Raw genomic sequence first — 24,086 nt, forward strand, 5'->3', positions numbered from 1 at the left:
TGGAATGTTCTGATTTTATTAAGGCAGATGTAGACAGTGTTTTACTATTAAAAAAGCTTTAGGTGTGATTTATTTGCCCAGCAGGGGGCTCACACCCTTCTCCTTCCCCCCTCTAAACACTGAGTCATGATACTCAACGCACAGAAACCCAACAGAGTCCTGACCAATCTTATAACAGAATAGCAGCAGTAAAAATATATTAGTTTATACTGATTAAAAATCTTAAAAAGGATAAGTCAATACTGGCGAGAAAGCCAAGCTGGTTCCTTTAATATGGAGAATGTTATGAACCTACAGGAAACATCGGTTTTGTCTGTAAATTTGGGCTGATTTTAGTTACAGTGAGGGGAAAAAAATTATTTGATCCCCTGCTGATTTTGTACGTTTGCCCACTGACAAAGAAATGATCAGTCTGTAATTTTAATGGTAGGTGTATTTGAACAGTGAGAAGCAGAATAACAAAAAAAAAAATCCAGAAAAACACATTTCAGAAAAGATCTACATTGATTTGCATTTTAATGAGTGAAATAAGTATTTGATCCCCTATCAATCAGAAAGATTTCTGGCTCCCAGGTGTCTTTTATACAGGTAAGGAGCTGAGATTACAGTAGGAGCACTCTCGGGGAGTGCTCTTAATCTCAGCTCCTTAACTGTATGAAAGACACCTGTCCACAGAAGGAAGCAACCAATCAAGACCATCGCCAAGCAGCTTGGTGAGAAGGTGACAACAATTGGTGCGATTATTCCCAAATGGAAGAAACACAAAAGGACTGTCAATCTTCCTTGGTCTGGGGCTCCATGCAAGATCTCACCTCATGGAGTTTCAATGATCATGAGAACGGCGAGGAATCAGCCCAGAATTACACTGGAGGATTTTGTCAATGATCTCAAGGCAGCTGGGACCATAGTCATCAATAAAACAATTGGTAACACACTACTCTGTGAAAGACTGAAATCCAGTAGTGCCCGCAAGGTCCCCCTGCTAAAGAAAGCACATGTACAGGCTCATCTGAAGTTTGCCAGTGAACATCTGAATGATTCAGAGGAGAACTGAGTGAAAGTGTTGTGGTCAAATGAGACCAAAATCCAGCTCTTTGGCATCAACTCAACTCACCGTGTTTGGAGGAGGAGGAATGCTGCCTATGACCCCAAGTACACCATCCCCAGGTGACAGGACAACTGCACCGCATCAAAGGGACGATGGACGGAGCCATGTACCGTTAAATCTTGGATGAGAACCTCCTTCCCTCAGCCAGGGCATTGAAAATGGGTCGTGGATGGATATTCCAGCCTGACAATGACCCAAAACACACGGCCAAGGCAACAAAGGAGTGGTTCAAAAAGAAGCACATTAAGGTCCTGTAGTGACCTAGCCAGTCTCCAGAAACTTAATCCCATAGAAAATCTGTGGAGGGAGCTGAAGGGTCAGCCACAACACCTTAATGACTTGGAGAGGATCTGCAAAGAGGAGTGGGCCCAAATTCCTTGAGATGTGAGCAAAGCTGGTGGCCAACTACAAGAAATGTCTGACGTCTGTGATTGCCAACAAGGGTTTGCTACCAAGTACTAAGTCATGTTTTGCAAAGGGGTCAAATACTTATTTCACTCAATAAAATGCAAATCAATGTAGAACTTTTTTGAAATGTGTTTTTCTGGATTTTTTTGTTGTTATTCTGTCTCTCACTGTTCAGATAAACCTACCATTAAAATTACAGACTGATCATTTCTTTGTCAGTGGGCAAATGTACAAAATCAGCAGGGGATCAAATCATTTTTTCCCTCACTGTATGTAAAAAAGACTTAAGGGTTTTTATTCCCACAAACTAAAGGCTGTAAAGCATAGTGCACTTGTGAAGAACGCCCGGTTGAGAAAGTAAAACAAAAGAAGCTTCATGAGCCATGTGAAAAGAACGTTTGTATTTGGTGCTTCGGACAAATCGGCGTGCTATCATAACTCATAAGAAAAGTGTCTTCGTCTCTACACCGAGCACACAGTAGCCATGCACAGTGTGCAGCAAACCATACACGCTTGGTGACAACATACAAAAATAAAATTATTATGTACCAAAAAAGGTTCTCATAAACAATATACACAATATCTGACAGGAGCTGTCCTTTTCCAGAAGAACAATGAAGTGATGTTTCAAACGAAGGTGCTGTAAACAGTCTTTTCTTCAAATTTACACCTCCGTCTGTTACGATATGTACAACACGTCCTGGCCTGGCTCATAACACAGTGAGTGCTGATATCTCTCATGTGTAGATGTTCCTAAATCTTCAGCTCAGGCTACAGAGTCAGCAGTCCATGGCTTTATTTCTACCCCATTTTATTTGTTGTATATTTTTTTTATTGGCTTAAGACTGGAAGCCATAGCTGTGTGTTTGCAAGAGGATGTGACACAGGATGAAAAACTACAAAACAATAACATCTTTTTTTTTTTCTTTTATATAAGTTACCGTATTTTCTGGCCTATAGAGGGCTTTTTTTCCAGGTGCTGAGACTTCTTTGGGAAGCTGAATGAGCTTCATCAACATTTAAAAAATACTGAATAAAATAAAATGCCTGCTATGTGAAAGAAACATGAATAAAATACTATGCAGTGCAGTAAACAATACAGAAAAGCTAAATGTTTAGTAGATTATTCAGAGAAATTTACTCTCCTGGCTTGTTTGATATTTTTATGCAGTACACCAATTGAATACGGTTTCTGTAAACCTAAAATGTTCCATCGACATTAATGCAAATTCTTAGCCAAAACCTCTTAGAGTTTAAGAAAAGTCTAAAAGAAATCTATGACGCCGGAGACTTTTTGCACGGTGCCGTATTTTGTGGGGTTTTCCTTTCCCTCCATTAACAGAAAAAAATCGAGTAGCATTCTTTGGCGCAAATTATATTCCAGAAAATACGGTACTTTCCCAAATCATTATCAGTGTCAGTGATTGTGAGCGAGCAGCCTGGGAAACGCGCGTGCGTGTGTGTGTGTGTGTGTGTGTGTGTGTGAACATTCAAAGCCGGAAATGTACTACAGAAAATCTGCAGGTTTGGACATAATAAAAATTAAAAAAAAAGCCTAGTGCACTTGTGAAGTTCACTCTACAGAAATCAAAGCACTCTGACTCTGTGGAGTTTGCTATCACTTCCTGCTTCAGTCCTGGTTTCACTTTAACCTGGCCATTACAACTAAAAGACAGACGGCAGATTCTCTATGTTAAACTGGTTTCAGTCATTAAGCTGGAATTTCCGCATGCAGTGTAAGAAATCAATCAGAATCTCTTTTGATAGATAGGTTTACTAGAATTCTCACGAAATGTACTACTGTACTACCGCTGCCACTGTAGCCACTTTTTCTACAAAGTTTTTTTTTTTTGGATAATGAATTCTCCCTCCATCATCTCAGTCCAATCATCATCCAAGGAGCATGAACTTCTTCCTTCATCCAGAATATGACGTATGAACCCAGCCTGTCCTCCTGGTTCCTTTCTGCTTCTTCCCTGTTTAGCAGTGACTGGATAAACATCGAGCTTCTCACAGAGAACTCCACGACGATCTGGGTCTGAGACTTCGGCTCTGTGATTCCTAATACTGTTCTTTCTTTGACAACCAGCAGCACGAGCTTGTTAACCTGTGCAGGAGAGGATGAGAAAGTGAGGACAAACATTTGAGACTGTAAACCTCTCTAACTTCTAATCACTATAGAAACTGTGTTCCCAAATCGGATATTTTCATTACAAAGATGATGTTGTTCAGACAATTGCCTGGATAAGTACCGTTGTTCCTAATAAAGTGCTCAGTGAGTGTATATCACAATTATCTGTGTTTTTCATCAGCAGAGGTGAACTAATCACACGTTATTAGTTATCCCAGGCTATTTTAGATCTTACTGCTGTTCTGCTAGACTGGACGTCTGTGCAAGGAGCGTATGTATCATGCTGCTTACTGCAGTGTGTGAGAATCTTCATGTCTTCATGTGTGAACATGGCTGAAAGCATGTCTCCACACTGGCTCCTGTGGAACTCATCACATCACATCGTCGTCTTCTGAGCACACGCGGAGTGGAGGCAAGACACACACACACACACACACACACACTGAAGTAACTCCATCTAGTGTGTGTGTGTGTGTTACAGGGAAGACAGAGGTGCAGCAGGGTGTGTGAGAGCGTTTACAGTCAGTTTGCTGTGCTGGAGGAGATGTTTGTCATTTGGGACTGGGGCTGATCAGAGTGGGAGAGGGAGGGTAGACAAGGGCCACGTTGACGCCCTCTGAGCCGTTCTTAGGGCAGATGATCTCGGTCAGGCCCTCGGGTCGAGGCTGGCTCAGCAACTCTCCTGCAACAAACACACATTACACACCATTTAGTGATGATAACACAATTATAGCTGTGCATTATAATGACAAAATTACTCGCTTTAGTCCTCCTTTGCTGTTATAATACGCTTCAGTATTCTGGGAAGTATTAGATTTTTGAGGATTTACTCATTTAGCTACAAGAGCATTAACAGGAAGTGAGGTTGGAGTGTGTTCAACATGCCAGTTCATCCCAGTAGTGTTCTCCGTGCAGGACAAACTAAGATCTTCAAGTCAAAACATTAGCAAATTGTTCAGCCCTTAATTGTAGCTTGCTTTATGCATGGGGGCAGGTTCATGCTGGAACACGTTCGGGCCTCTTAGTTCCACTGAAGTCACGGGAAATCTTTATGCTGGAGCATACAAAGACATTCTAGACAATTCTGTGCTTGTGCCATTTATGGGACTTAAGGACAGTAAGATCAGGTGTCCCCGAATTATGGCACAGTTATGGTACCTACATAAGGGGCAGGATTACCATCACTGGTTCACTGTGTCTTTATTTGACTTCTTTTTCAAGAGGTTTACAGAAATATAAAAACATAGAATAAAAAGTTTTAAACTAAATTAATATCTATCCTTAATGAGCAAGCCTGAAGCAATGGCGGCAAGGAGAAACTACCTGAGATGATATGAAGAAGAAACCTTTAAAGGACCCAAGCTCAGAAGGAAACTCATCCTCATTTGGATCTTTCTGAATGCAATGCTTAGCCAGCTTGTTTCTGTTATTTGTGTTCACTAGAGGGCAGCAGAGACCTGTGCTAGTGCTGATGGAGGCTCCTACATGATAGAGCTCTGTGGATTACTCAACACTATGGGTATTAATAATACAGTCAATCTAATTTTCTATCATCATCAGTAAAGCCCCAGTCAGCGCCATTATGGCACATATTTTATACCTACAATAACACAGACATATGACAGATTTATTAGGAGACACTATATTTTTACACCACAGGACATAGTCACTGACACTAGAGTTTTCATGTCCTTCCTGTGTTCGAGGATTTCTTCTCACCTCCCAGAAACATGCTGGTAGGTAAACTGACTACACTAAATTATGACTAACTGTGAATGTGTGTCTGTGTTTCTCTGAGCGAGAGAGAGAGAGAGAGAGATAGACTCTTTACAATGGACTATCTTCCCATCATGCTGTATATGAGTCTTGTGTAGTCTTTCTCAGGACATGTTAAGGACATGTTCACAACCCTGAGCAGGAAAACCGAAAATAAACAGTTATGCAGGTTCATTGGTTCTTCTGTAGAACAGACTGCATGAAATCACTATTTTGGTGCAAAGTCTTAGAACTAACAAGAGTGTGAAATTTTATTATGTTAGTATTGAGGAGCTGTTTATTAAGTTCAGCATCCATGCTGTATTCAAGTCATCTCAGAGGGGCTCGGAAATATAACAGCCCTGCTCGAACTACAAAATAAATAAATGAATGAATGAATAAATCAGCAATGCCACCACATTCATCTTATGTTAGGAAAAAGTGAGCCAGATAACAGTGATGTATAGTTTCCTCCATTATCGTTTACTATTCAGCCATGTTAATCTGACATCACTTGCTTAACTCCGGTTTGGTTTGAAGAGACCTACCCGAGTCCCCGAGTAAGTTAATACCTTGTTTTTTTCCTAGTCAGAGGTCAGAAATGTTATGTCCTTTAGCATTTATTTGTAATCGGTATATTTATACTAATTTGATATGAAACAAACAGATTATGTGTATGTTCAAATACTAGAAAAGGTTTAGAATATTTACAAATGCAGGCGGGTCTGAAGAAGGATGAAAATGTGCCTCAAGCTAAGTCTCGTGAACATCCTTGCTGAAGCGTCATGGCAACTCAGGAGCAGATAAACACTGAGATCTAAATCTTCGACTGATTCAGTGAGAGTCTTTGAATCTGGTGATGGTGTGAAACAAAGAGCTCTGTCTGTGCGTGTGTGTGTGTGTTTGTGTACAAATCGAGGCAAACAAAGTCATTAACAACACACTCGGAAACTGCTGGTGCAGCGCACAGCCTTGTCAAGACTAGCTCGGTATTTATTAAAGAAAACAGAGAAACATTTGACACACTGAAGAGGGTGTGACTCACTTTAAATTACAGAAGGGCTTTAAAAAGCTGCAGTAGTGATCCGGCTCTCGGTTACGTCTACTCTGCACGTTTTCCTCCCGATAATCAGTTCAGTGCAGCACTTAAGCCATTAGTTTTATTGATTTTTCAGCTCTCCTGCTAATAGCAGGGTGGAGCAGGCCTGGGTCAAGACATGTGAAGGAACAGAACACAGTTTACACACATGTTATCTGAGCTCAGGTGTCAAGGCCATCATGATGGGGATCAAATATATCTACAAGAATTGTTCAAGGAATGTCAGAGTTTTTTTTTTCCTTTTCACAAAAACTATAACTTCATGGCATTAATTAGTTGAATTAATATTTACGGCAACTGAAAGTCCTCAAAACAATAGAGTAAGAATAAAATAATCAAATGAAAATAAAAAGCAATAAAAAGTAAGAATTAATGCATATATAAATTTGTATTAAAATTGGAGAAACAATAGATGTAACTCGAGGTGTAAACGTAGATTATTCCCAAAAAGGGAGCATGTTTTTTGTCTCAGCCATTATAAAAGAGGTGTGGCCTTTATGTCTCAGCCCTTAGGAAAAAGGTGTGGACATTGTCTCTCAGCCATTATGACAGAGGCGTGGCCTGTGTGTCTCAGCCATTATGACAGAGGCGTGGCCTGTGTGTCTCACCCATTATGACAGAGGCATGGCCTGTGTGTCTCAGCCATTATGACAGAGGCGTGGCCTGTGTGTCTCAGACATTATGACAGAGGCGTGGCCTGTGTGTCTCAGACATTATGACAGAAGCGTGGCCTGTGTGTCTCAGACATTATGACAGAGGCATGACCTGTGTGTCTCAGACATCATGAAAGAGGCATGACCTGTGTGTCTCAGACATCATGAAAGAGGCATGGCTTTTGTGTCTCAGCACTTATGAAAGAGGCGTGGCCTGTGTCTCAGCCCTTAAAAAAGAGGTGTGGCCTTTGTGTCTCAGACATTATGGAAGAGGTGTGGCCTTTGGGTCTCAGCCCTTAAGAAAGAGGTGTGGCCTTTGTGTCTCAGACATTATGGAAGAGGTGTGGCCTTTGGGTCTCAGCCCTTAAGAAAGAGGTGTGGCCTTTGTGTCTCAGACATTATGGAAGAGGTGTGGCCTTTGTGTCTCAGCCCTTAAGAAAGAGGTGTGGCCTTTGTGTCTCAGACATTATGGAAGAGTTGTGGCCTTTATGTCTCATCTTTATGAAAGAGGTGTGGCCTTTGTGTCTCACCATTATGAAAGAGGCGTGGCCTTTGTGTCTATCAGTGCTAACAAAAAAGGGCATGTTCTCAACCTCTCAGTCACAGTTAATAGGCACAGTTATGTCCTCTGTCAGTCTCAGTCGAAAGAGCTGTGGCTTTTGTGTCAGTTACAGTATATATCAGGAAATGTCCTCTGCCTCTCAGTTCAGTGAAAAAGGCGCGGCCTTTTTGTCTGGTAGTCCCAGTGAAAGGGATGTGGCCTCTGTGCTCATTAGTCTAGGCATGACCTCAGCGCTGGTCAGTAGGACTGTCCATCCTCAAGAGACAAAGAGGCACAGCCGTAGTGATTTTCTGTTCAAGTTAAATAGAGGCATCACTGCAGTGCCTGACGGTTCTACTGGAAGTGAGACCTCAGTTCCTATGTCCTAGTGGAGGGGGCAGGGCCTCAGTGCCTTTCAGACTTGAAGTAAAAAGCCTCTTTACCGGTCAATACAAACAAAGGAGACATTGCTTCCGTGTCTATCAGTAGCACAGAATTGGATTAAACAGATGACGGTGTGGCCTCCTGCTCCATAAAACATAAAACAAATTTTAAGCATGAATATACGTCGAAATTCTTGAGCTACATTTGTACCCTCCTACTGAGACATACAGAAAAATGATTAGTGAACTCTTACATAGTGTAAAGTAACAAACTTTCAACACTGAACACAGACAAAAGCCTGCACGATTATTAATGTGCTCTACACTAGCCAAAATAATAATACAAAATGTCAAAAAGTGATAGAGATACAGTGCATATACAGTACTCTTAATTATAAATGCATTTAAGCAAATAAAAAATAATATTCAGATAGTCGGAAAATGCTGGAGTTGGAGATACAGTATATGGACAGTCCAAGTCTGATAACAGTCCGGTTCATCAGTCAGGAGTCCAGTGTGAAAGAAAGTGATAGCTGATAAAATGCAGTGTATGGAGAATTGAGTGGGTTGTGCTAGAGGTGGTGTAATTAGAGTTCATAAATATATACATATATTAACATCTCAGAGCTGAACACTGAATCTGAGTCAGAATGAGTCACATGGAAGTTGGTTGTCCCATGTGAGTGACCTCAGCGCTGCAGCACTCCATCCTGCCTCCCTCTGCTCTCGCCTCAGGAGTCACAGCACAGGAATGTGCCATTCATCCTCTCTTTCTCAATAACGTTTCCAGGTACAACACACGCTCACATTCCTGTGCTGCGGTTCTCTCAGGCCTGTGTGTTCCTCTGCCAGGTTCTCCGGCTCACTCCTCTTTTTTTCCCCTCACACTCGCTCTCAGAGGAGAAGTTTAAGAGCCTTAAAAGGAAACCTGCTGTTTCTCTGCAGTCTGCTGGAAAATGTTTCTTTTCCTGTTCAACAGAGTTTCCTCCCTAAAAAACACAGGCTGGCTGAGCGGTCACTGTCTGTGCACTGGAGAGCAGAGAGAGAGAGAGAGGCAGAGGCAGAGAGACAGACAGAGAGAGAGAGACAGAGAGAGAGAGAGACAGAGAGAGAGATCTCCTATTCTAATGAATGCACTGGACAGTGTCAAATTATTGACCAAGTTACAAGCTTCTGCTTTTACTACAGAAAGTAAAACCATGTCTCCTGACATTCAGTTTCAGCTTTGTTCTGACTTCATCATTCATTCTCCTTTTGTTATTCATATTTAGTGTAGGCTAAAAACTCTTATACAAACTTCTTCACAGAAAGTTCAGCAACTTCAGTATTTTTAAGACAACTTTATGTTTGTTTTAATAAAAATAAGTGACCTTTTGTTCTAGCTCAATATTTACTTTTTTACATTTCATCCTTAAATTCTAGTGTGTAATAGTTTATCTTTCTTTCCTTTCTTTCCTTCCATCTTTTCCTTCCTTTATTTCTTTCTTTCCTTCTTTTACTTCCCTCCATTCTTTCCTTCCATCCTTCCTTCCCTCCCTTCTTTCTTTTTTAGTCATTTCCCTTATTCCTTTTTTCTTTCTCTTTCTTGGTTTCTTTCCTTATTATACATCTCCTACCCATACATCTTGCTTCCTTCCATCCTTTATTCCTTATTCTCCTACAATCCTACAATATATTTGAACATACTGAGGAGCTGAATTTGTGATGTTACAAACTGATCTCATTCACAACACTCTCTAATAATCAGCTTTCTACATAAACACTGAGTCAATTCTCTCCGTCTAGAATGGAAACGGTTTAATGCTGTGCTAATGTCATACAAGACATTTAAGAAGAGTTAGCCTAGCACTTTAATACTCATAATACCTCTCCATTCTCAAACAGTGGAGTCGTGCGCAGTGCAGACTTAGACACATCTGGCTGACTATTATAAGCTGAGACAGGAAGACAGGAAGTTAAGCATACTGGAAGTTAAATTCACCAAATATATGCTGAGTGACAGAGCAGTGGCTCAATGCCAGCATCTGGCCTGTCGCCTGGCCCCGCTCGCTCTTCCTCTTGTCCATATTAATGAGTGCTGGGACAGTGAGAGAGAGACAGAGAGAGAGAGAAAAGAAGAAGAAGAAGAAGAAGAAGCTTTAACTTGTCTCCCGACTGCATTTAATGGTCTGGTGACAGTTTCAATGACACATTGCACTTACTCACAGAGAGGTGGTTAGGATTCGCCCAAACACAGGGTTCAACACTGACACACACCATCGAGGCCACAAAGCATTCTAGGTAAGGCTGTGATATAATCTGGCTTCCAGAAACAACAGACTGACTTGTTCTTCTCCACCATTCCCTCATACGTTCACTGTTATCTCCAGATTTCAGACCAAAACACTACAAGATTAATGCGATGCATGTCCTAACCCAGACAGTCTGAAACTCCTTCCTGCATCCTCCAAAATGACAGCACAAAGAGACACAGATGAATAAAGGAGGACACTGTACAAGAAACACATGTATACACTATACTGCCAAAAATTTTGGGACACCTCTCCAAATCATTGAATTCAGGTGCTGTTTTTCAGGGTTTGGGGCTTGGTCTCTTAGTTCCAGTGAAAGGGAAGTCTTAATGCTTCAGCATACCAAGACATTTTGGACACTTTCATGCTCCCAACTTTGTGGGAACAGTTTGGGGATGACCCCTTCCTGTTCCAGCATGACTGCACACCAGTGCACAAATGGACATGGATGAGTGAGTTTGGTGTGGAGGAACTTGACTGGCCTGCACAGAGTCCTGACCTCAACCTGATAGAACACTTTTAGGATGAATTAGAGTGGAGACTGTGAGCCAGACCTTCTCGTCCAACATCAGTGCCTGACCTTACAAAAGCGCTTCTAGAGGAATGGTCAAAAAGTCCCATAAACACACTCCTAAACCTTGTGGAAAGCCTTCCCAGAAGAACTGAAGTTGTTATAGCTGCAAAGGGCAGAACAACTCCATATTACATTCATGTGCATGTAAAGGCAGATGTCCCAAAACTTTTGGCAATATAAGTGCACATTTTACCTGGGGTTAACAATTAATCCTGGCTCGTCATTCTACATTCCTAAACCCTGGGTTATTTTGCTTATTTGCAAACTCATGCTGTCAATAACAATGACTGGATAAATACAATGCGTGGCCAGTTTTAAATAACAATTTGTCTTGAGCTTTCTCATCAGTGAGAAAATTAGGTGAGACACTTTAGTACTGGGACTGCTGGGGGAAAGGGCAGACACTGTCATCTTTCACAGCTCTGGAATCTTTTTTGTTTTGTTTTTTAGTTTGTTGTGTAGTTGACCAGGTATTCGGTGATCTCCAGCTTCCTCTAATTTTTCAGTCAGTTCCTTAAATACTCGGTTATTTCTGTGCCATCCAGTTTGTCCTGGACAGACTTTTCTGACCATAAATTATGGGTTTTCCATCACCATTTCACTATTTTTTTTAGTGTATCAGCTGAGATAGACCAAAAAAGAAGAACTGGGGGGAAAAATCTATACAAGTTCTTTCTTGTACTTTTCTGTGTAGCAAAAAAAAGGAAATGTTTTTCTGGTATCTAAAGTAAACCTTGAATGAATATATATATATATATATATATATATATATATATATATATATATAAGGATTAATGTAGGTTCTTTATTAAGCTTACAGAATGTTCCTGTTAAAACCTTCACCTTCAGTGATGTTAACTAAAGATGGGGAGATTGTTACAGAAGAATCATTACTTTCAGCCCTAAACTCTAATTAATGAAAAACTTCTCCATGTTTTAAAAATGACAAAGTAGAAATCTCTCATCTGTGTATACAAAAAAAACGACAGAGTATCAGTGTTGGGATATGAGCATTGGTATTAATTGGTAATTTCTGAACAGACATTTAATAAAGTTCATTCCTGTGGTAATGTTCCAGCACTTATTTAAGACCAGGCTTCAGTCATACTGCGAAAGCTCAGTGTGTCATTGAGCTGGAAAACTTTTCAGAAAGCTGTTTGAACCCTGAGAGTCTCCTTAAGAAAACCCCGCTTCCACCTCGTCGTCGCTCTCCACGGCTAATGCACTGCTAATAAAAGGCAGAGTAAACATTTCTGCTGATGGTACATTAAAAGCTTCTGGAGTAGCAGCTCTTCGTTTCTTGTTCCCGTTTCTGTCTACAAGACGACGCTTGCATTAATATGACCTAAAAATAGAGTTCACTGGAAAACATTGTGCAACTGAATTCCAAACACTTCAAGCTTTTACGTCGTCATCGTTGTGATGAATCAATACGTACAAACATTTTACTGCTGACCGTAGAGCAGATAAGCTTGGAATAGAGAGTGGAGTTATGGATAATACGGACAGTTCACGTTCCTTCTCACGCTACACAAAGCTTACACTTACAGTCAGCTACGTGCAGCTGAATTCAGGAGTGAAAGATTGCTGGAATGCGTCACCTCCTGTTTTAAGGAGTTAGAGGATGTGGATCGAGAAAACCATCCAAGACAAACATCCTCCTGAGCTAAAAATGAGCCACAGGATCAGAATGTGTTCCTCAACTTAGGAAAGAAAGATTTAGCGCACATCTGTGCTCTAACCTAGATGTAACCTTGATAGGGGATTAGTTACATTAGCTATAAAAGGATCCGTCGCTCATCCACCAAATCAACGCTTACTTTAAACAAACGATTATAGCTTCATAGTGCATGTGGCATGCTATTAAAGGAAAGGAATCAATGACAGGTTGGTGTGAACGGCAAGGGAGTTATAGTTAGCACCATGAAGGTGATTATTTTTTTATCTTTTTACTGCTGTGGAACATCTGGACAGCTGGTCTCTTCATCCACCATCGGTGTCTGATCTCACTAATGCACTTGTGGCTAAATGAAAACACATCCCCACATCCACATGGCAAATGATGAGTGGATTGGTGACCAACTTTATATTAATGCCCATGAATTTCATGTGGGTGTGACGATCGGGTGTCCACATACTTTTGGCCATCAAGTGTATGACGCATCAACTTCATGTGATACTTTTCATCCTGTTAATGAGGATGTAGTGAAAACACTTTCTAATCTGAAAAAAAAAAGGTTTCTATTGCTGTTAATGTGAAGCGGTTGGATTTTTATCCCACTCAGAGAGAACATTCCTCAGTCATCAACAAAGCCTCTGCTATCATCCAGCAGCAGGAGCACAGCACAAACATCACATATTTCTGCAGATCTGTCTGGGTGGTAAAGCAAACAGTGACCCAGCAGTTAAACAAGCTCCATGACACCAAGTTTAACACCTTTTATTCGTTACATGAGAGGATGTAGTGAGGATAATGAGGTCAGTGAACGGAAGAATGAATAATGCTGTAACACTCAGAAAGTGAAAAAAAAAACCCAAAAAACTAATCTCCAACATGGACATTTTTTAGATTATTAGTAGAACGCTTATTCGACTCAGAGTTCCCGGTTCACCACCCACCTCACACACACACACACACACACACACACACACACAATGTCACAGAAATATTGTAGTTCACACAGTCAACAATAAGCACTAGGGGGAAAATGAAATACTGTATGTGGTCAGATATAAGAAAAAATATTATGCACGTTTTATCTAAAAATATGACATTTCTCAACAAAGCATAATCTCTTTGCTTATATCAAATTTAATCAACATGATTCTTAAGTACTAGATTGAATGATGTAAAGTGAGCGGGATTAATTCGCGCAAGATTAGATTTTCAGAGGCAAGTCTTACTATTATTACTTTGCTCTGGCCTTCTGTGGTTTTTCAAACAGAAGCGATACAATGAGACCTTAAAATGCTACCACACTTTTTTCACACTGGATTGGACACACAGTCCAATATAAGCTAGCTAAAAAAATCAATCATCAATGAAAAATCAATCAAAAATCAACTGAGGGAAAGACGTGATCCTGTAGATATGCAGCCAGTCCGACTGAACAACCGACACGTGAACAGAACTGCACAAATTCGTAGGGCCAAATTGATGAGACAAATCATAATGTATTATTGTCCCCACCAAGTGAGTAAAAGCTTCAAGGATTAGCACACATGGAATATTTTTACATTATACCGGAACTTGAGTTTATGAGAACTTGATTTAAATACATCTAGAGTGTAGAAATCCAAATTAGTGGTAGCTCAAGTGGTTAAGGCTCTGGGTCATTGCTCAGAAGATCTTGGTTCAAGCCCCAGCACTGCCAAGCTGCCACTGTTGGCCATTTAAGAGGTTTGTAACTTTTGGGCCATGTGACTGGTATAAGAATGTAAAAATCAGCATGAAATAAAGTGTGACAAATTCTGATCAAAAAATAAACTTGTCATAAAAACAAGCTAACAGCTCGTTATGGGGAAACAATTGTGGTTAGAGATCGAGGTGGCTGTCATTTTGAAACTGTATAAAAAGCCGGGTTCACAACTGGGTGGATTTAATGATCTGCAGATGTCTCGGCTGTCTCAAAGTCTGGGTTTTTTTGGTATCCTAAACCCCTTGTATTCAGAAGTAAGATTTTTGGTTAGCAAGATTTTCACATACTGAAACCCAACTAGTAGCTAATGTAACAAAATGAATGTTAAGCTAGTTAGCTAGTAAAGCGCATTAATACAGAGAAGGGAAAGAAATATATGATGGTTGTGTACTGACAAAATGTCTGCAGGTCTCTGGCCCAAATTTCAGTGGTTGTTTGGCTGATCAGACATGATAAAATGGCAGACACCAAACAATGATATACATATATTTAGGGCCTTACCTTAGAGTCATAAAATCAACTTTATTATTGAAACTTTCACCACTGTTTCTTCCTTGGACCACTTTTGATAGATAGTGACCACTGCAGACCGGGAACACCCCACAATGGCTGAAGTTTTGGAGATGCTCTGATCCAGTCGTCTAGCCATCACAATTTAGCCCTTGTCAAACTCTCTCCAAATCCTTACACTTGTCCATTTTTCCTGCTTCTAACACATCAACTTTGAGGACAAAATGTTCACTTGCTGCCTAATATATCCCACCCACTAACAGGTGCCATGATGAGGAGATCATCAGTGTGACCGCTCAGTGCTCATAATGTTATGCCTGATTGGTGTACAGCAGTCCAGTTCACCCCCATGGTAAGTAAACTAGCCTTGTACACTGTACATGCCCATTTGGTGCCAGACAAAAGACTATTTTTGCACAAGAGACCCAGTTTTGAGTCCCAGTCCCAGTCGAATCGAAACACAGTGTACATTGTACAGTGTGAACATTAGCTCTGTAATTCCAGTACAAAAGTAAAAGTCAGACAACGAGCACAGTAAAGAGAGGAAATGAAGCAAATAAAAGCTACTTTCCTTTATGGAATGAATAAAAATACAGCAGTAGATACAGTGGAAAAATTGGCAAATTAAATCTTAGCAGAATTTCCAGGTGATATAAGTAAATATATTCAGAGAGTCTGGAGAGTTTCTGGCATTTCAGGAGGCATTTTTCTGCCAGCGTTATTTTCTGTGCCAGACGCACCTGCAGCTGTAAGATGTCCGCCGTCCTGCTGAGAAAGCAAACACATTTCTACATCTGCGGCTCAGGACACCGAGCTCTGATCACGGTCTGCCAGGCACTTAAGCTGCCTCCTGATTATTAAACCCGGCGTATGACCGAGCATTCCTCTTCCAGCTCTCTAATCCTGTGCATCGGGTAAAAAGCAGAGTCAGAGTCTCGGTGCAGGAGGGAGGAGCAGTGAATGAGCAGCTCTGTTTCTCTGGGTCTGTGCCACAGCTGTTAACATCTGCCACATTAATGAGCACAGTGCACAAGGCTTGCTAGCCATCTGTGCAATCAGGGACGTCAAGTCGCATCAGTCCACACAGAGACGGTCCCTGAATTCACTCTGTGATCACACAGCAGGGTCTTCACTCCTGTCACCGTAACCCTAAAGCCAGCATTCACTAAACACCCTCTACTTAAAATCCTGTAAGCACTGTAATTAGTGATCTAATTGTAGAAAAAAAAAACTCTAAAGGCATGGTAGATTCCAAACAACTACTACTACACCACTGATCATAAGTCTGTACGCCCCTGCTCATGGAATGTCTTCAGGATTTCTTCACTATTTGAAAATAATAAACACTAAGAAATAACATGGAATTATGTGATGCGTTAATTGTTAATTAAGGTGAATTAACCTGAATAAAAATTAAAAACTGTTCAATATTTTATTGTGCATTCAAATTCAAAATTTATCTGTCAGAATCAAAAACGAATGAAAATAGACTAAAAATAGAATTTAACTATACATATTAACATAGAATTAATTCTATGAATATATGAATATAGTACTTTCACACAACACATAAATAAGGCTGAAAAAAAATGCTTATGTTTAGAAATATATTCCTAACAGTATTTCTTTTTTGTTGAAACTTTTCAAACTCTGTTCCTCTTCTCAAGCTTCACCCAGGACCCAGGAGGCTTTTCTTAACTTCCCAAATAGGTCAAGCGCTTGCTGTGTTCTAAATAAAACTAACGCTTTAGCGAAACAGTCAGGCTTTTAAAAGTGAAAACTTCTCATTCGAAGAGATTTTGATTCACATATATACGTACATGTACACACGGTGGTTCGGTTCATTGTGCTGAGACGGTTTTACAGCAGCGTTTTTAAGATTAGTACGTGTCAGAATGGACGAGTTAGCACTAAAACCCTGGCTGATAGATATAACAGACTGTGATAAAGTGTTTGTCTTGTCAGATTATATGATAGAGAGCTTCTAATGACATATGTGGACAAAGAAAATGACTAGGTTCTGCTCACACTGCCAACTGCAGGTGGAAAGACAAAAAAAATCATTCTTGGTGTATTGAGGATATTTTTCGGTCAATTGACATACTAGCTCTTCTAGCTCTGAATATTTTATTATATTCTCACTTGCTCAAATATTTCATTTCACATTTTGCGTTCCATCCTCATATCACTGGCTGCTGCTGAACATGTATTGTGCTTTTTGTCACCAACTAGACCCCTCGAGCAGTTTTACAGCCCAGGATATGACTCTTGTTATGAATCCTTGTGTATAAGTGGAGCGCTTTATATCTCGGAGCTTTCAGCTGTGTGTACTCCTGTGGATAAGAGCGACGGCTAAATGACTGAATGTAAACGCTAGGCAGATTTATGACTGGCAGCCGAGCTGTACAGAAGGTGAAAGGTTGCGACTGGGGCAAACTTGGAAACTCTTAACAAGGGGATAGAGCACTTATAGCAACACAGAGTCAGATATACAGACAGATTTAGCAGTCTGCTCATATGACTCCCAGCACTTTAAAATGAGCACGGCTGTTCTGAGCGCCTCCAGACAATCAGCCTAAGAATCACTCGGTGTGACAAAGTAACTTATCAATTACGCTCTGATTAAGTGGAGCACGGCTTCTTGCAACACACTGCGGGGTTTCATTCCCACTGAAGGTGCGTTTAGCTCTGACATGGTGCACTTCATCTATTCATTCAAGTGTGCAGTGACCTGAAGGGAAATTCTACAAGGAGAAAAGATGTTGAAGTGAGATAGAGCGGCTTCACAGCCAGTTAACTTCCTCAGGATTGTACATGTCCCTTAAAGCCAGCATGGAAAAAAAACAACCTTGTAAGAAAATGAAGATTACTGCCTTAAAATTCCAAACATTCTGGGTTTGAGTTAGCTGGATACTGCAGGTCCATAGTGTGCATTAGGACTGGACTATGTGTTATGTTAGTATAAGCTGAGACACAATAATGTTTCCTTTATATATAATCTATTTAACAGTAGGAAAGTCTCAGGACAGAGTTGCATTTATGTTTTTAAAAATAGAAAATAAAAAGCTGAAAGAGGAACACGCTTATAATTATGAGACACTTTTACACCTCCATTATCAGGCCATATTCACCTCCTCCATCGCTACCTAGTATGCTGCGTCCACTACCTGGGACAAAAACAGACTGTCAGAGTCAGTCACTCTGCTGAGATGCTGATTGGCTGCGATTTACCACCTCTTCAAAACATGTAAACTTCAAGTACCATGAAATGGGCAGTTAAGATCGTGGCTGACCCCTCTCATCCTGGATGCGGTCTTTTCAAGGCACTCCTGTCTTGTGGTCCAACAAGGCAAAAACCTCATCCCATAAAAATAGTGTCTTTCCATCAGCAACTGGCCTCATCAACAATATGCAGGATCTACCATTTTCTCTTATCTGCCTTCCAAAAAAGGTTTGGAAAAACCAAAAGTTGTGTGCACTTAAAGCAATGATGAACCAGTCTGAAGTATCATCGTCAGGAAAAGCACCTTTTTGCTGATGTTAGCAAACTTCTAAGACAGGGTCAACAAGCCAAACGATACACGTTTGTCAACAAAACGACAAATACACTGCTAACCAATGTGGTAGCTTAGTGGTTAAGGTGTTGGAGTTCGAATCCCAGGTCCACCAAGCTGCCACTGCTGGGCCCCATGCAAGGCCCTTAACCCTCAATTGCGCAGTTGTATGAAATGAAATATGAGATAAAAGTCGCTCTGGATAAGGGCATCTGCCTGGTGACTGGACATCATTATGTAACACATGCACATGTTTAGAAGAAGTCTTTATTATTGTCATATATATACACACATTACAGAACAGTGAAATTATTGCTTCACATATCCCAAATTGCATGGGTCAGCCATGATATGCAGTGCCCTGGAGCAGGGAGGGTTAAGGGCCTTGCTCAGGGGCCTAGTAGTGGCAGTTGAGCTACCACTGCGGCCAGGGCTTAGAAAATAAGCCTATAACAATGGTTTAATCGATTAATTTTTTTAATCAGTTGACACCATTCATATGAATTAAAGTCCATGGAATGAGAAGTGTAACGTGACCTCCCCTTTAAGAGGAGTTAAACACTCCAGGATGTGCTCTTACAGGAAAATAATCCACTTTAGAGTGGTATCTTCACCGCACCACCCCACTGCTGCTTATTTAAAGTGTTTTATTCCTCATTAACAAGCTTATGTAAAATTCTAGTCCTTGTGGTCACATGATCAGAGCTCAAAATCTTTCCTGTCCTGTCGCCAAGATCTGAGTAAACACTCGGGAAAGGAAGAGACATATCTCTCATCTGTGTCTGCTTTTCCGTTAGCTAAGACCCAAAATCTCTGATTGCAGACATCACAGAGTCAGGACAGGAAAGCCCTGATTAAATCAAACCAATCTCACGTGGAAGAAGCTCAAGACTTCTAGATAAACAGCAGTGAGGACAAGCTTGCACTGTTTCAAGCTTTGATCTGCAATCCTACTGATCCAGTACAGGTCAAACAAATTAGAGAAACCGCACACATTACCTAATGTGATGACACAACAGGATTGACCTGAGGATTTACTGAGCATCACTGGATTTCATCATCTCCTGCATTTCTTTTTCGTACTGAACAGAATCAATATGAAAGCTGCATTTGTATATGTCCATACACAATAGAAATAAGCAGCTTTGTCATTTTTGAACAAGAATAAAGAGAGATCTCTGCCTTTCATGCACAAGACTCACATTTCAGTCCTGACATTCTGGAGAGTCTTCAGAGTGCATGGTCTCACTTGATGTACAATTGTGCTCAAAATTATTCATACCCCTTGGACAAATCAATACTTTTTCATTTTTTCATTATTATTATTATATAAGCTTTCATTATTCTCAGTGGCCAAGGCCAAGAAGAAAGAATATTTTTGAATATTTGTCATTAAAACCCATTAAATATATATTATATTATACATACATATTTCTTGAAATATCACGTTGTTTTTTCTTTAGTTGCTTGTCACATTTTAAATATATGAAAGTATTATAAAACTCATTCATCACAGAAGACAACTCAAAAATACTATAAATATATCAAGGCTATGAATAATTTTGAGCACAACTGTAAATGTTAGCCTTATCTATTAGTTATAAAAATCTACAAGCTTGGTGACTGCAGTGAAATTTTCTATCCTTCCAGAATCAGGTCAAAATAAAAACAAAAAAGCTGTGTCAGAGGATTTCACAACAAAAATCCCAGAGATGCAAGAGATAAAAATCACATGATCCCATTTCTACACCACAGCCTTACTGAAACAGGAAAAAGGGAACAATTTAAATGTGGCTGAAGATGAAATCTTTTTGTTTTCGATTTTCTTCGTACATTTTCTGTCACATTAAGACTTCAGACCACAACAAAACATGAATAAAATGCTTAAATAATTAAGCTATTCACAATAGAACCAAGCTTTAACTCTAACCTAAAGCCTGGGTGAACACAATCCTACTTTCCCATGTTCCCACAACTTCCTGGCTCTTTATAATCTGATGTTTCACACTGTACATTCCTAAACCCTGGCTAAACCTTCTTATTTGCATATCTGAGGTATCAGCAGTGTGAGAGGATAAATTCAGCATATAACCGCTTTAAATAACAGCTTGTCTCACGCTTTTTACATCACTGAGACAAAAACATCACCACCTAAAACTTTTTTTGGCTGTTTGTTAATATTCAAGCTTATGCTATTGATGACTGGGTCATCCAGTTTGTCCTGAACGGACTTTTCTGACCTGTCTCCTTTTCGCTCCAACTGAAGTGTTTTGTATCACCATTTGACAATTGTTTTATTTGTCTCCTCAAAAGTTTCCACAACACTTTGGTTTTCTGTAGGTGTAGTAGATTAGTGGTTACGGTGTAGGACAACTGCACAGAAGGTTGTGAGTTCGAATCCCAGGTCACCAAGCTGCCACTGCTGGACTCTTGAGAAAGGCTTTTAACCCTCACTTGCTCAGTTGGATAAAAAGAGGTAAAAATGTAAGTCGCTCTGGATACTGGATAAGGGCTTCTGCCAAATGCCAGAAATGTATAAAGCACATAATATGAGACCACAACACTGTTGCCATAACACCACATCATTTCCCACTGTTCACATCTGGCAGCACAGGGTTAACATCACAAAAGCTGTGGCAATCCTGCTCCAGAGCATTCTCGAGTAAAAGTCAACCCCACCTTCTAAATCACTAAAGCGTGAAACACTCCTCTACCTGGGATTAAAGCAGGGATTAGAATGATAATAACCTAGGGGGAAAAACCCTTATATGTTTTATTACAGTAAAGGTTTTTTACCGAATCTTGAACACCAGTGATGACGCCCTTATCTTTTCTTCCTTCCATGTTTTTTTCCCCCTTAAAGACACGCATTTTCTTGTAGTGTGCACATACATATGTAATGATGGTAAAGGTCAGGTTTTTTGTGCACATCCTCCAAAGAAAAGACTCTCACACTAGACTAATCCCTCAGCATTTCAGATGGGACATGTTTACTGCACGGAAGAAGCAGTGACGAAAATAATATGGCTTGAAGTCAGTTGCTCGTATCGCTTTCTCTTTCCAGCTTGATGGTTTGCCAGGAAAGTCAGACATCTCATGAGATCTAATATCATGGAAACACCCAATGAGTTTCCTGTTCCAGTCTCCAGCACTTTCTCTCATACAGTGACGTGACCTCGTTCTAGGAGATGATACTGTATTTCTCTATTTCACAGCACTTGAATGACTACAAGCCTCCGATTGTTAAAGGCAACATCCTGATTGCTGGACAAGAAGTTATATTATAGTTATATTTATACATGAAATATATACATGAAATATATATAATATATTTATTTAAATTAGAAATATGGGGCTATCAGAATCAGTGAGGTAAGATCCAAAATTATACAGTTACACATTGAAGGTTTCATGGGAATATTAAAAATCATACCCCTGGGGTTGCCAGATATTTCTTGAGTATAAGCGTATAAGAGAAGGAATTCTCCTAATAGCATCGAGAGCATCACCTTTACCTTTTTTTTAGTTGAAAAGGAAATAATCATGTGAAAGCTGTTGTTAAAGAAGGAAACATTGCCCTTCAAACTGAAAATGTCCTTTTCCTGTCAATTTTTGGCAACTTTTTACTGACTGAATATAGCACACACTATGTTACAACACACTGGGGTTCGTTCTGCAAAGTAGATATGAACGAATGAATCGCCTTTACACAAGCAACGCTGTGTTAATGAAGCCTTGAGAAAAGCTGGGTGGGTTTGGAAAAAAGTTTACAGTAAAGAAGACTCACTTGATCCATCGGCTTTAGGTCAACTGATCACGAGCTGTTGTAGTTTTCCATAACCATTCTACTGTCAGGTTTAAACTGCTTATTTATTTCATTTACACACAAATCTAATTCACATTCTGAGCAATTGTCTCTTTTATATTAATCATATTTAATTTTATCTTTAAAAGAATATGATCGAAAATACCAGCCATAAAATAAGATAAATCCATTTTGACATTCAGTTAGGACAAAAAGTAATGACACTGTATAAAAGAAAGTAACATTGGTGTGTGTCTATGGTAGGAGACACTGCAGTGGCTGAGCTGCATTACTGCAGGATTTCAGATGCTTAGGAAGTGTTACATACACGAGTATGAAGAAAATCAGTGTCTAAAGTAAACGTGAAAGCAGTCAGGATCTTGGAATCTGCTTTACTTTTTGCCTTTTATAGCAACTTGAACACCTAGGAATCCAACCACCAACACACACACACACAACCCCTAAAAAGAACCTTAAGAACCTCTGCCCAAAAATATCCCAGTGCTTCCTCTGTACTGTTGTGGTTTTGGTGTTTGTTTGGCTTTGCTTTGAGGTGGCAATCAATGTGTTTCCACTGAAGCTGGATAACGATCAAGGAAACGAGAAGAAAAGCTGCACTGGACTGTGGAGCTGCTGCAGTCATGAAGCACTGACATTTCAGCCCTTTTCATTTTCCAGAATTGGCAAGAGGAGTTTTTTTAAACAGCACTATGTGTGACAGAAAATCACACATAGAAAACTAGAGCCCATGTAGTGATTTAAATAAAAATCATTGTTTGATTCTGTTTTAAGTTACTTAGAAGATGCACTGATATGGTGTGGACTCGGTTTCAGCAATTGAGATCAGGATGGTTGGTGGGACTCCAGTCCATTGCAAGGTGATATCACATTTACATTCACACCTAGGGACAATTTAGTGTCATCTATCCATGTACGGGAAGCTTTTGGGAGGTTGATGGAAACCTGAGAACTCAGAAGAAACCTATATGTGCACATAAAGAGTACATTTACATTGCCAAAAGTTTTGGGACATCTGTGACATATGGAGTTGGCCCGCCCTTTGCAGCTATAACAGTTTCAACTCTTCTGGGAAGGCTTTCCAGAATTTTTGACCATTCCACTAGAAGCACATTTGTGAGGTCAGTCACTGATTTTGGATGAGAAGGCCTGGCTCGCAGTCATTGGGTTGCATTGGGTTGCAGTCAGGACTGGTGTACAGTCATGTTGGAACAGGAAGGGGTCATCCCCAAACTGTTCCCACAAAGTTGGGAGCATGAAATTGTCCAAAATGTCTTGGTATGCTGAAACATTAAAAGTTCCTTTCACTGGAAATAGGGGGCCGAGCCCAACTCCTGAAAAACAACACCTGAATTCAATGATTTGGAGGGGTGTCCCAAAACTTTTGGCAATACAGAGTATGTGAGACTTCACTCGGACAGTAACCTAAGCTCCAGGGATGTTGGTGCTGTTATGCTGTTAAGCTAGCAGCCTGCTTTATGCTCCCACACACTGATCTGAAGTCAGTAAACTGCAGATTTTGGTTCTGGATCAGATTTCCACGGTAACAAGATAAAAAAAAAAAAACAACCTTCCTTAAAGCATCACTACAAGTTTCTCCTCTCATATCACTAGATCAATAATCTGATAAATATCACTATCAGAGGGACAGCCACCGAACAGGAACATCTGTATTGCAAATTACAGAATTATCTCTTGCAGCTACACTTGACGTAAACTCTAGATCAATCAAGAAGAGAAGTATAAATCTTACAGCATGGCATTAATAAGACATGATTTTTAGTTTTCTGACATGTGGCTGCAGGGTCTGCCACGCCCTTAATCACAAGTAGCAGAC

General features: G+C 40.2%; 1 protein-coding gene across 1 annotated transcript in view; it reads right to left on the bottom strand.

The window, feature by feature from the left end:
- Positions 1-1,897: 1,897 nt before the first annotated feature.
- Positions 1,898-24,086, bottom strand: part of mfhas1 (multifunctional ROCO family signaling regulator 1) — a 29,212-nt gene continuing 7,023 nt past the window's right edge. The window contains exons 2-3 of the mRNA XM_058415134.1: positions 3,939-4,329; positions 1,898-3,623 (exon numbers count right to left, since the gene is read on the bottom strand). Of these exons, the coding sequence (XP_058271117.1) occupies positions 4,199-4,329 (131 nt within the window). The 3' untranslated portion in view covers positions 1,898-3,623; positions 3,939-4,198. The remainder of the gene's footprint in view (positions 3,624-3,938; positions 4,330-24,086) is intronic.

This window comes from Hemibagrus wyckioides, linkage group LG18 (genome assembly GCF_019097595.1).
Source record: "Hemibagrus wyckioides isolate EC202008001 linkage group LG18, SWU_Hwy_1.0, whole genome shotgun sequence".
Lineage (NCBI taxonomy): Eukaryota > Metazoa > Chordata > Actinopteri > Siluriformes > Bagridae > Hemibagrus > Hemibagrus wyckioides.